A 13,161-nucleotide genomic window follows, 5' to 3' on the forward strand; every position below is an offset into this window, starting at 1 on the left:
AGGTGAATCCAGGTGAAATCTATGATCCCTTATTGATGTCACTTGTTAAATCCACTTCAATCCGTGTAGATGAAGGGGAGGAGACAAGTTAAAGAAGGATTTCTAAACCTTGAGACAATTGAGACATGGATTGTGTATGTGTGTCATTCAGAGGGAGAACGGGCAAGACAAAAGATTGAAGTGTCTTTGAACAGGGTATGGTAGTAGGTGCCAGGTACACCGGTTTGCGTGAAGAACTGCAACGCTGCTGGGTTTTTCATGCTCAACAGTTTCCCGTGTGTGTATCAAGAATGGTCCACCAACCCAAAGGACATCCAGCCAACTGGACACAACTATGGGAAGCATTGGTGTCCACATGGGCCGAACTCGGGTTACCGGTGATGTCATGAACAGGAAAACAAGCTTGAAGACAGCTCCGACACAAATGGAAACCTGTTAACCTCTATGGGCTACGTTTTTTATCCAGCCGTGTCAATACTGCCCCCTAGCCCTAACAGGTTAACTAGTACTACACTAAAAGTATGTGGACACCCCTTCAAATTAGTGGATTTGGCTATTTCAGGCACACTCGTTGCTGACAGGTTTATACAATTGAGCAAACAGCCATGCAATCTCCATAGACAAACATTGTCAGTAGAACGGCCTTACTGAAGAACTCAGTGAGTTTTCAACGTGGTACCGTCATAGGATGCCACCTTCCCGACAAGTCAGTTTGCCAAATTTTTTCCCTGCTACAGCTGCCCCGATCAACTGTAAGTGCTGATATTGTGAAGTGGAAACGTTTAGGGGCAACAACGGCTCAGCCGTGAAGTGGTAGTCCACACGCTTCACCATCTGGTAGTCCGACGGACTAATCTGGGTTTGGCAGATGCCAGGAGAATGCTACCTGCCCGAATGCATAGTGCCAACTGTAAAGTTTGGTGGAGATGGAATAATGCTCTCGGGGCTGTTTTTCATGGTTTGGGCCCCTGAGTTCCAGTTAAGGGAAATCTTAACGCTACAGCATACAATGACATTCTAGACGATTCTGTGCTTCCAACTTTGTGGCAACATTTTGGGGAAGGCCCTTTCCTGTTTCAGCATAACAATGCCCCTGTGCACAAAGCGAGGTCTATACAGAAATGGTTTGTCGAGATCGGTGTGGAAGAACTTGACTGGCCTGCACAGAGCCCTAACCTCAACCCCATGAAACACCTTTGGAATGAATTGGAACACCGACTGCGAGCCAGGCCTAATCGCCCAACATCAGTGCCTGACCTCACTAATGCTCTTGTGGCTGATTGGAAGCAAATCCCCACAGCAATGTTCCAACATCTAGTAAGTTCAGTGGGTCGGGTGCAGGTTCGGGCAGCAACTTCCTAAGACGAGGATTTTACTAATTTGGGTCGTTGCATCAATACAGAGTGTTTATCCCAGAGAGACCGGTAAGTCACAGCTCTCTGCCCATATGTCAATGGGGGCTGGTTTATTTTATTTGAGACAACCAGTTGTTTTTTAGAGGGAACACTGCTTTAGTTTGTTTGGTTATGTTTTATGTGTTCCATGTTCGTTTATCCCCTAACCCTAACCCCTAACCCTAGCTCCTAACCCTAACCCTAGCTCCTAACCCTAACCCCTAACCCTAACCCCTAACCCTAGCTCCTAACCCCTAACCCTAGCTCCTAACCCTAACCCTAGATTCTAACCCTAACCCTAGCTCCTAACCCCTAACCCTAGCTCCTAACCCTAGCTCCTAACCCTAACCCTAGATTCTAACCCTAGCTCCTAACCCTAACCATCATTATGAGCCTAGGAGGGAGTTTCTGCACTTCACAAACTTTACTTTTTTAAATAGATTCATATGATGAGAGGGAGGAGACTACAAGTCAAAGAGGGAGTTATGTATCAATGCAAAACAACAGATCAAACATGACTAGTTTAAATTGAAATATAAATGATATAGACCATCCTATAAAAAGGAAAAAACTGCTTCACCAACTTAAGAAAATACATTGTTCAGTAGCACTGGTCCAGGAGACACATTGACAGAGAATTAACATATATATATTTTTTTAAGAGAATGGGTAGATCAAGTATTTAGCTCATCTTTTCAAGGTGAGAAAAAAAGAGGTGTTGCAATCTTGTTTAATAGATCTATGCTTTGCCAAAGATAAAGTTTTGAAGGATGATCTGGGTAGATATGTGACGATAGTGGGGCCAGTAGAAAACTATTCTGAACCTGTATGCACCAAATAAAGATAACCCAGAGTTATTCGAAAGATATCACAACTGTAATAGCAGACAATGCAAAAGGGATGGTTATTATTGGAGGGGACTTTAATTGGTTATTATTGGTGGGGACTTTCATTTGTTATTGTTGGAGGGGACTTTAATTGGTTATTGTTGGTGGGGACTTTAATTGGTTATTGTTGGAGGGGACTTTAATTGGTTATTGTTGGAGGGGACTTTAATTGGTTATTGTTGTGAGGGGACTTTAATTGGTTATTGTTGGAGGGGACTTTAATTGGTTATTGTTGGTGGGGACTTTAATTGGTTATTGTTGGTGGGGACTTTCATTTGTTATTGTTGTGAGGGGACTTTAATTGGTTATTGTTGGAGGGGACTTTAATTGGTTATTGTTGTGAGGGGACTTTAATTGGTTATTGTTGGAGGGGACTTTAATTGGTTATTGTTGGAGGGGACTTTCATTTGTTATTGTTGGAGGGGACTTTCATTTGTTATTGTTGGAGGGGACTTTAATTGGTTGTTGTTGAAGGGGACTTTAATTGGTTATTGTTGAAGGGGACTTTAATTGGTTGTTGTTGAAGGGGACTTTAATTGGTTATTGTTGAAGGGGACTTTAATTGGTTGTTGTTGGAGGGGACTTTAATTGGTTGTTTTTGGAGGGGACTTTAATTGGTTATTGTTGAAGGGGACTTTAATTGGTTGTTTTTGGAGGGGACTTTAATTGGTTATTGTTGAAGGGGACTTTAATTGGTTGTTTTTGGAGGGGACTTTAATTGGTTATTGTTGAAGGGGACTTTAATTGGTTATTGTTGAAGGGGACTTTAATTGGTTATTGTTGAAGGGGACTTTAATTGGTTATAGTTCAGGGGACTTTAACGGGTTATGGTTGGAGGGGACTTGGCTGCCATGATGAATAAACTAGAATCTAAATCCCTGGCTGTCATGATGAATGATCTATAATCTAAATCCCTGGCTGCCATGATGAATGAACTAGAATCTAAATCCCTGGCTGTCATGATGAATAAACTAGAATCTAAATCCCTGGCTGCCATGATGAATGAACTATAATCTAAATCCCTGGCTGCCATGATGAATGAACTAGAATCTAAATCCCTGGCTGCCATGATGAATGAACTAGAATCTAAATCCCTGGCTGTCATGATGAATGAACTAGAATCTAAATCCCTGGCTGTCATGATGAATGATCTAGAATCTAAATCCCTGGCTGTCATGATGAATGAACTAGAATCTAAATCCCTGGCTGTCATGGTGAATGATCTAGAATCTAAATCCCTGGCTGTCATGATGAATAAACTAGAATCTAAATCCCTGGCTGTCATGATGAATAAACTAGAATCTAAATCCCTGGCTGTCATGATGAATAAACTAGAATCTAAATCTCTGGCTGTCATGATGAATAAACTAGAATCTAAATCTCTGGCTGTCATGATGAATAAACTAGAATCTAAATCCCTGGCTGTCATGATGAATAAACTAGAATCTAAATCTCTGGCTGTCATGATGAATAAACTAGAATCTAAATCTCTGGCTGTCATGATGAATAAACTAGAATCTAAATCCCTGGCTGTCATGATGAATGAACTAGAATCTAAATCCCTGGCTGTCATGATGAATGAACTAGAATCTAAATCCCTGGCTGCCATGATGAATGAACTAGAATCTAAATCCCTGGCTGTCATGATGAATGAACTAGAATCTAAATCCCTGGCTGTCATGATGAATGAACTAGAATCTAAATCCCTGGCTGTCATGATGAATAAACTAGAATCTAAATCCCTGGCTGTCATGGTGAATGATCTAGAATCTAAATCCCTGGCTGTCATGATGAATAAACTAGAATCTAAATCCCTGGCTGTCATGATGAATAAACTAGAATCTAAATCCCTGGCTGTCATGATGAATGATCTAGAATCTAAATCTCTGGCTGTCATGATGAATGAACTAGAATCTAAATCCCTGGCTGCCATGATGAATGAACTAGAATCTAAATCCCTGGCTGCCATGATGAATGAACTAGAATCTAAATCCCTGGCTGTCATGATGAATAAACTAGAATCTAAATCCCTGGCTGTCATGATGAATAAACTAGAATCTAAATCCCTGGCTGTCATGATGAATAAACTAGAATCTAAATCCCTGGCTGTCATGATGAATAAACTAGAATCTAAATCCCTGGCTGTCATGATGAATAAACTAGAATCTAAATCCCTGGCTGTCATGATGAATGAACAATAATCTTCTTTTGTATATCCAAGCAGTATTTACGTAAAGTAGAGGAATGCAGCTTTGAACCTATAACTTTACCAGACCACAGTCCAATATATCTCAAGATAAATCTAGGAATGTTGTAAACTTGATGTTATAAAGACCTTTACGATTAATCAGAACAAAACCATCAACTAGAAAAAATGTGATCCCTTTTGTCTAACTAGGAAATGACACGGACAGAAACAAACCAGATTGAGGAAATGACACGGACAGAAACAAACCAGATTGAGGAAATGACACGGACAGAAACAAACCAGATTGAGGAAATGACACGGACAGAAACAAACCAGATTGAGGAAATGACACTGCCAGAAACAAACCAGATTGAGGAAATGACACTGCCAGAAACAAACCAGATTGAGGAAATGACACGGACAGAAACAAACCAGATTGAGGAAATGACACTGCCAGAAACAAACCAGATTGAGGAAATGACACGGACAGAAACAAACCAGATTGAGGAAATGACACTGCCAGAAACAAACCAGATTGAGGAAATGACACGGACAGAAACAAACCAGATTGAGGAAATGACACGGACAGAAACAAACCAGATTGAGGAAATGACACTGCCAGAAACAAACCAGATTGAGGAAATGACACGGACAGAAACAAACCAGATTGAGGAAATGACACGGACAGAAACAAACCAGATTGAGGAAATGACACGGACAGAAACAAACCAGATTGAGGAAATGACACGGACAGTTAGAGAGAACAACATTAAAAAAATCCCTTATCCTCTATCCCAGAACTCTTCCACTGTTTGAGGTGCTTTGAAGAAGTGTTTAGGTTTAAAGTCAATGAAGCAAACTCAGAAGCTATAATGATTTTAGGAAATTGTCTATCTCAGTTGAATAAAGACGTGTCCTTTCATTGGTCTGGACAAGGGTTTACATATTTGGGTTTTAACACCTCACATATCACATCTTTACTCAAGAAACTTTGCTAAACTGATCTCACAGATTAAGACAGATTTACTGTGATGGGAAGTTCTGCTGCTCTGTAAGGGGTGGAAAGGGTCATCATTTATATAGCATTTATACAGCCTTCCCTGTAGCTCAGTTGGTAGAGCATGGTGTTTGCAACGCGAAGTGTTTGCAATGCCAGGGTTGTGGGTTCAATTCCCACGGGGGGGGCCATGTATGAAATGTATGCATTCACTACTGTAAATCGCTCTGGATAAGAGCGTCTGCTAAATGACTATAAGAGCGTCTGCTAAATGTATATTACATTTACATTTACATTTAAATCATTTAGCAGACGCTCTTATCCAGAGCGACTTACAAATTGGTGCATTCACCTTATGATATCCAGTGGAACAACCACTTTACAATAGTGCATCTAAATCTTTTAAGGGGGGGTTAGAAGGATTACTTTATCCTATCCCAGGTATTCCTTGAAGAGGTGGGGTTTCAGGTGTCTCCGGAAGGTGGTGATTGACTCCGCTGTCCTGGCGTCGTGAGGGAGCTTGTTCCACCATTGGGGTGCCAGAGCAGCGAACAGTTTTGACTGGGCTGAGCGGGAACTGTGCTTCCTCAGAGGTAGGGAGGCGAGCAGGCCAGAGGTGGATGAACGCAGTGCCCTTGTTTGGGTGTAGGGCCTGATCAGAGCATGAAGGTACGGAGGTGCCGTTCCCCTCACAGCTCCATAGGCAAGCACCATGGTCTTGTAGCGGATGCGAGCTTCGACTGGAAGCCAGTGGAGAGAGCGGAGGAGCGGGGTGACGTGAGAGAACTTGGGAAGGTTGAACACCAGACGGGCTGCGGCGTTCTGGATGAGTTGTAGGGGTTTAATGGCACAGGCAGGGAGCCCAGCCAACAACGAGTTGCAGTAATCCAGACGGGAGATGACAAGTGCCTGGATTACCCAGATTGCTCTTTCTATTCTAGTCCCTGTGTCTATATTGAAGATGTTGGATACGCTTCTTTCTAAATTCATATGGCTAAACAAGAGAGACTCAAAGTTCTATTTTTACCCCAAGATAAAGGTGGCCTGGGTTTACCCAATTAAAATGTTTACTTTTGGGCCACGCAATTAAGCTTTTGTGGCTTGGATTAAACAAGACTTTGGGTCTGTACAAATTGAGCAACGTTCATGTCCAGAAATATACCGCTTCTTTTTAGGCCAATTGCATTGGAGGAAAGTTATATGGAAGAATGAATGGATAAGATACACTCTGAAGGTATGGACAGCAGTATGAAAAAACAGGAAATGCCAACTTCCCTCTCAAGGGCCATGAAAATGACTAGCGATGCCGACCTTAAGCCATCCATAATGGACAGAGGCTTTAGTAGATGGGCAGAAAAAGGTTTGATCACAATTAACCGGCATTTTAAAGGGAATGTCCTCAAATATTTTACTCAGCTCCAAACTCAATTTGATCTACCTGCAAATGACGTGTTTTAGATAAGACACTACTTAATGAAACATAAGGAATGGGAGGTCATTAAATATCACCATCCAGTGTTGAGCAATATGTCATAAACATATTGGAAAGGTGAAATAACAGCCAAAAAGAGGTGGCTAAGTTGTCTGAAAGGTTTAGAGATGAATCTGTACACGCCCAGGATGTTAAAGGAAAATGGGAACTAGAAATGAATGTGATAGAAGATGAATCATTGTAGAGAATATGTGAAAGTAGTCTCAAATGCACTAGTAGCCCAGTGTGGAGGGAGTTTGCCTGGAAAGTGAAGATGACATACATTACAACAACTTTCTTGATATTGACATTTGCTCCAAAAGCTTCAGCATTATGTTGGAGGGGTAGTGGACCAATACAAGACCACACATATTTATTCTGGGATAAAGTTATTCTGGAAGTGAAGACAATCCTAGACATTGAGTAACCACTTGAACCAATGTTAATTTTCTTGAAGGTAATAACGTGTAACCTGGAAGGTAAAAAATAAATATGCATGTTAAGGGAACTGTTAGTGTTTGCACAGAAAAATGTTGACGGTCAATTGGCTGAAACCACAGCTTCCATCTAATTAACTGGACTCAGGGACTGAAACGTGTGTAATGGGAAATATATCCAGCTTCCATCTAATTCACTGGACTCAGGGACTGAAACGTGTGTAATGGGAAATATATCCAGCTTCCATCTAATTCACTGGACTCAGGGACTGAAACGTGTGTAATGGGTAATATGATATCCAGCTTCCATCTAATTAACTGGACTCAGGGACTGAAACGTGTGTAATGGGAAATATATCCAGCTTCCATCTAATTCACTGGACTCAGGGACTGAAACGTGTGTAATGGGAAATATATCCAACTTCCATCTAATTCACTGGACTCAGGGACTGAAACGTGTGTAATGGGAAATATATCCAACTTCCATCTAATTAACTGGACTCAGGGACTGAAACGTGTGTAATGGGACATATGATATCCAGCTTTCAACTAAAGACGGATACTTTTTAGTCAAATGGACTCCCATCAGATTGTACCTTGCCTGATAACTGTATAGACAAAAAGAGGGTAATATGTGGTGGTTTGTGGCATAATTCCCGTAGTTTAATGAATCTGAAGTTAACTCCTGTAATTATTAGTGTTATTACATTTTGTGGTCATTTTAGTGATGTTTTACAATTCTTGTTTATTGTGTTTGCTTTTATGGCTCTCTTTCCAAAACATAGAGCGCGATGCCAAGGATCGTTCACATGGTGAACTGGAATGTAAACTGGTTACAAAAAAAACCAGTTAACATTTGTGTCCAGTTGTCTGGATGTCCTTTGGGTGGGGGACTATTCTTGATACACACGGGAAACGGTTGAGCGTAAAAATTTCAGCAGCGTTGCAGTTGTTGACACTAACCGGTGCACCTGGCACCTACTACCATTCCCCGTTCAAAGGCACTTCAATCTTTTGTCTTGCCCGTTCTCCCTCTGAATGACAAATATACACAATCCATGTCTCAATTGACTCAAGGTTTATAAATCCTTCTTTAACCCGTCTCCTCCCCTTCATCTACACTGATTGAAGTGGATTTAACAAGTGACATCAATAAGGGATCATAGCATTCACCTGGATTCACCTTGTCAGAGCAGGTGTCCTTAATGTTTTATCTCATCAGGGTTATCAGGGTCATCAGGGTTATCTCATCAGGGTTATCAGGGTTATCTCATCAGGGTCATCTCATCAGGGTCATCAGGGTTATATCATCAGGATTATCAGGGTTATCTCATCAGGGTCATCTCATCAGGGTCATCTCATCAGGGTCATCAGGGTTATATCATCAGGATTATCAGGGTTATCTCATCAGGGTTATCTCATCAGGGTTATCTCATCAGGGTCATCTGGGTTATCTCATCAGGGTTATCAGGGTCATCTCATCAGGGTCATCAGGGTTATCTCATCAGGGTTATCTCATCAGGGTCATCTCATCAGGGTCATCAGGGTTATATCATCAGGGTCATCTCATCAGGGTTATCTCATCAGGGTCATCAGGGTTATCTCATCAGGGTCATCAGGGTTATCTCATCAGGGTTATCTCATCAGGGTTATCTCATCAGGGTCATCTGGGTTATCTCATCAGGGTTATCAGGGTCATCTCATCAGGGTCATCAGGGTTATCTCATCAGGGTTATCTCATCAGGGTCATCTCATCAGGGTCATCAGGGTTATATCATCAGGGTCATCTCATCAGGGTTATCTCATCAGGGTCATCAGGGTTATCTCATCAGGGTCATCAGGGTTATCTCATCAGGGTCATCTGGGTTATCTCATCAGGGTTATCAGGGTCATCTCATCAGGGTCATCAGGGTTATCTCATCAGGGTTATCTCATCAGGGTCATATCATCAGGGTCATCAGGGTTATCTCATCAGGGTCATCAGGGTTATATCATCAGGGTTATCTCATCAGGGTTATCTCATCAGGGTTATCTCATCAGGGTCATCAGGGTTATCTCATCAGGTTATATCATCAGGGTTATCTCATGAGGGTTATCTCATCAGGGTTATCTCATCAGGGTCATCTGGGTTATCTCATCAGGGTTATCAGGGTCATCTCATCAGGGTCATCAGGGTTATCTCATCAGGGTTATCTCATCAGGGTTATCTCATCAGGGTCATATCATCAGGGTCATCAGGGTTATCTCATCAGGGTCATCAGGGTTATATCATCAGGGTTATCTCATCAGGGTCATCAGGGTTATCTCATCAGGTTATATCATCAGGGTCATCAGGGTTATCTCATCAGGGTTATATCATCAGGGTCATCAGGGTTATCTCATCAGGGTTATCTCATCAGGGTTATATCATCAGGGTTATCAGGGTCATCTCATCAGGGTCATCAGGGTTATATCATCAGGATTATCAGGGTCATCAGGGTTATCTCATCAGGGTCATATCATCAGGGTCATCAGGGTTATCTCATCAGGGTTATATCATCAGGGTCATCAGGGTTATCTCATCAGGGTTATATCATCAGGGTCATCAGGGTTATCTCATCAGGGTTATCTCATCAGGGTTATATCATCAGGGTCATGGATAGGTCTCACTCTCTCCAAGGACAGATGCATGTCTCACTCACACTACATGTTCTACACCGTGTTCTAAATGTTCTACACCGTGTTCTAAATGTTCTACACCGTGTTCTAAATGTTCTACACCGTGTTCTAAATGTTCTACACCGTGTTCTAAATGTTCTACACCGTGTTCTAAATGTTCTACACCGTGTTCTAAATGTTCTACACCGTGTTCTAAATGTTCTACACCGTGTTCTAAATGTTCTACACCGTGTTCTAAATGTTCTACACCGTGTTCTAAATGTTCTACACCGTGTTCTAAATGTTCTACACCGTGTTCTAAATGTGTTCTACACCGTGTTCTAAATGTTCTACACCTTGTTGTCGGTCCTTCTGCCAGTGTATGACATAAAGTGATTTTTGTTGTTCATGTCCATTACAGAACAGTAAACCAGATTCCTTATTGAAGATGGAAACTGAAGTGCACAAGTTTGAGAGAACGCCACTGTCGGGCAACAAAGACAAGTTTGCCTTTTCAATGACACACAAGAAGTTACTAGGGTAAGCACTGTATACTGGAGCAATGTGGTGTCACCTAAATGTGTGTGTGTGTGTGTGTGTGTGTGTGTGAGAGACAGACAGACAGACAGACAGACAGACAGACAGACAGACAGACAGACAGACAGACAGACAGACAGACAGACAGATGCATCTGTCCTCGGAGAGAGTGAGACCTATCCATCGTTAATGTGAATTCACATTCTTATCATCCTGTAAAGTGTTTTACTCAAAATGGCAGATTATAAACACAGTGGTGTTACAGTAACATGCTGTATAAACACAGTGGTGTTACAGTAACATGCTGTATAAACACAGTGGTGTTACAGTAACATGCTGTATAAACACAGTGGTGTTACGGTAACATGCTGTATAAACACAGTGGTATTACGGTAACATGCTGTATAAACACAGTGGTGTTACGGTAACATGCTGTATAAACACAGTGGTGTTACGGTAACATGCTGTATAAACACAGTGGTGTTACGGTAACATGCTGTATAAACACAGTGGTGTTACGGTAACATGCTGTATAAACACAGTGGTGTTACGGTAACATGCTGTATAAACACAGTGGTGTTACAGTAACATGCTGTATAAACACAGTGGTGTTACGGTAACATGCTGTATAAACACAGTGGTGTTACAGTAACATGCTGTATAAACACAGTGGTATTACTGTAACATGCTGTATAAACACAGTGGTGTTACAGTAACATGCTGTATAAACACAGTGGTGTTACGGTAACATGCTGTATAAACACAGTGGTGTTACGGTAACATGCTGTATAAACACAGTGGTGTTACGGTAACATGCTGTATAAACACAGTGGTGTTACGGTAACATGCTGTATAAACACAGTGGTGTTACGGTAACATGCTGTATAAACACAGTGGTGTTACGGTAACATGCTGTATAAACACAGTGGTGTTACGGTAACATGCTGTATAAACACAGTGGTGTTACGGTAACATGCTGTATAAACACAGTGGTGTTACAGTAACATGCTGTATAAACACAGTGGTGTTACGGTAACATGCTGTATAAACACAGTGGTGTTACGGTAACATGCTGTATGGGTTTTGACTGACAGCTGGTCTGAACATGAGCACCATGAGTGATAAGAAGTTGCCCCCATCCCTCCTGCTAATTGGGTAACTTGTGCCATTTGTTTTGTTATCTGAGAGAGGGAAATGCTGTAAATAAAGAGGACTGTATTTTGAATGGTGAGACGTTGATGGTTATAATTATAACCAGTGAGTCCAAATATTCACTTCACATTTTCCAAAGCAACTTCTAGTAGGAGACTGCTCTGAGTCATGAAGCATCTTCTAGTAGGAGACTGCTCTGAGTCGTAAAGCATCTTCTAGTAGGAGACTGCTCTGAGTCATGAAGCATCTTCTAGTAGGAGACTGCTCTGAGTCGTAAAGCATCTTCTAGTAGGAGACTGCTCTGAGTTGTAAAGCATCTTCTAGTAGGAGACTGCTCTGAGTCGTAAAGCATCTTCTAGTAGGAGACTGCTCTGAGTCGTAAAGCATCTTCTAGTAGGAGACTGCTCTGAGTCATGAAGCATCTTCTAGTAGGAGACTGCTCTGAGTCGTAAAGCATCTTCTAGTAGGAGACTGCTCTGAGTCATGAAGCATCTTCTAGTAGGAGACTGCTCTGAGTCATGAAGCATCTTCTAGTAGGAGACTGCTCTGAGTCGTAAAGCATCTTCTAGTGGAGACTGCTCTGAGTCATGAAGCATCTTCTAGTAGGAGACTGCTCTGAGTCATAAAGCATCTTCTAGTAGGAGACTGCTCTGAGTCGTAAAGCATCTTCTAGTAGGAGACTGCTCTGAGTCATGAAGCATCTTCTAGTAGGAGACTGCTCTGAGTCATAAAGCATCTTCTAGTAGGAGACTGCTCTGAGTCGTAAAGCATCTTCTAGTGGAGACTGCTCTGAGTCATGAAGCATCTTCTAGTAGGAGACTGCTCTGAGTCATAAATCATCTTCTAGTAGGAGACTGCTCTGAGTCATAAAGCATCTTCTAGTAGGAGACTGCTCTGAGTCATAAAGCATCTTCTAGTTGGAGACTGCTCTGAGTCATAAAGCATCTTCTAGTAGGAGACTGCTCTGAGTCATGAAGCATCTTCTAGTAGGAGACTGCTCTGAGTCGTAAAGCATCTTCTAGTGGAGACTGCTCTGAGTCATAAAGCATCTTCTAGTAGGAGACTGCTCTGAGTCATAAAGCATCTTCTAGTAGGAGACTGCTCTGAGTCATAAAGCATCTTCTAGTAGGAGACTGCTCTGAGTCGTAAAGCATCTTCTAGTTGGAGACTGCTCTGAGTCATAAAGCATCTTCTAGTAGGAGACTGCTCTGAGTCATGAAGCATCTTCTAGTAGGAGACTGCTCTGAGTCGTAAAGCATCTTCTAGTAGGAGACTGCTCTGAGTCATAAAGCATCTTCTAGTAGGAGACTGCTCTGAGTCGTAAAGCATCTTCTAGTAGGAGACTGCTCTGAGTCATGAAGCATCTTCTAGTAGGAGACTGCTCTGAGTCGTAAAGCATCTTCTAGTAGGAGACTGCTCTGAGTCATGAAGCATCTTCTAGTAGGAGACTGCTCTGAGTCA

At 41.9% G+C, this 13,161-nt stretch overlaps 1 protein-coding gene across 1 annotated transcript in view; it reads left to right on the plus strand.

The window, feature by feature from the left end:
- The window catches only part of phf2 (PHD finger protein 2), a 208,180-nt gene that overhangs the window by 138,372 nt on the left and 56,647 nt on the right, over positions 1-13,161 (plus strand). The window contains exon 14 of the mRNA XM_045692003.1: positions 10,433-10,551. Coding sequence (XP_045547959.1) covers positions 10,433-10,551 — 119 coding nt within the window. The remainder of the gene's footprint in view (positions 1-10,432; positions 10,552-13,161) is intronic.

The sequence above is a fragment of the Salmo salar genome, chromosome ssa12, assembly GCF_905237065.1.
Source record: "Salmo salar chromosome ssa12, Ssal_v3.1, whole genome shotgun sequence".
In the NCBI taxonomy this organism is placed as follows: Eukaryota; Metazoa; Chordata; class Actinopteri; order Salmoniformes; family Salmonidae; genus Salmo; species Salmo salar.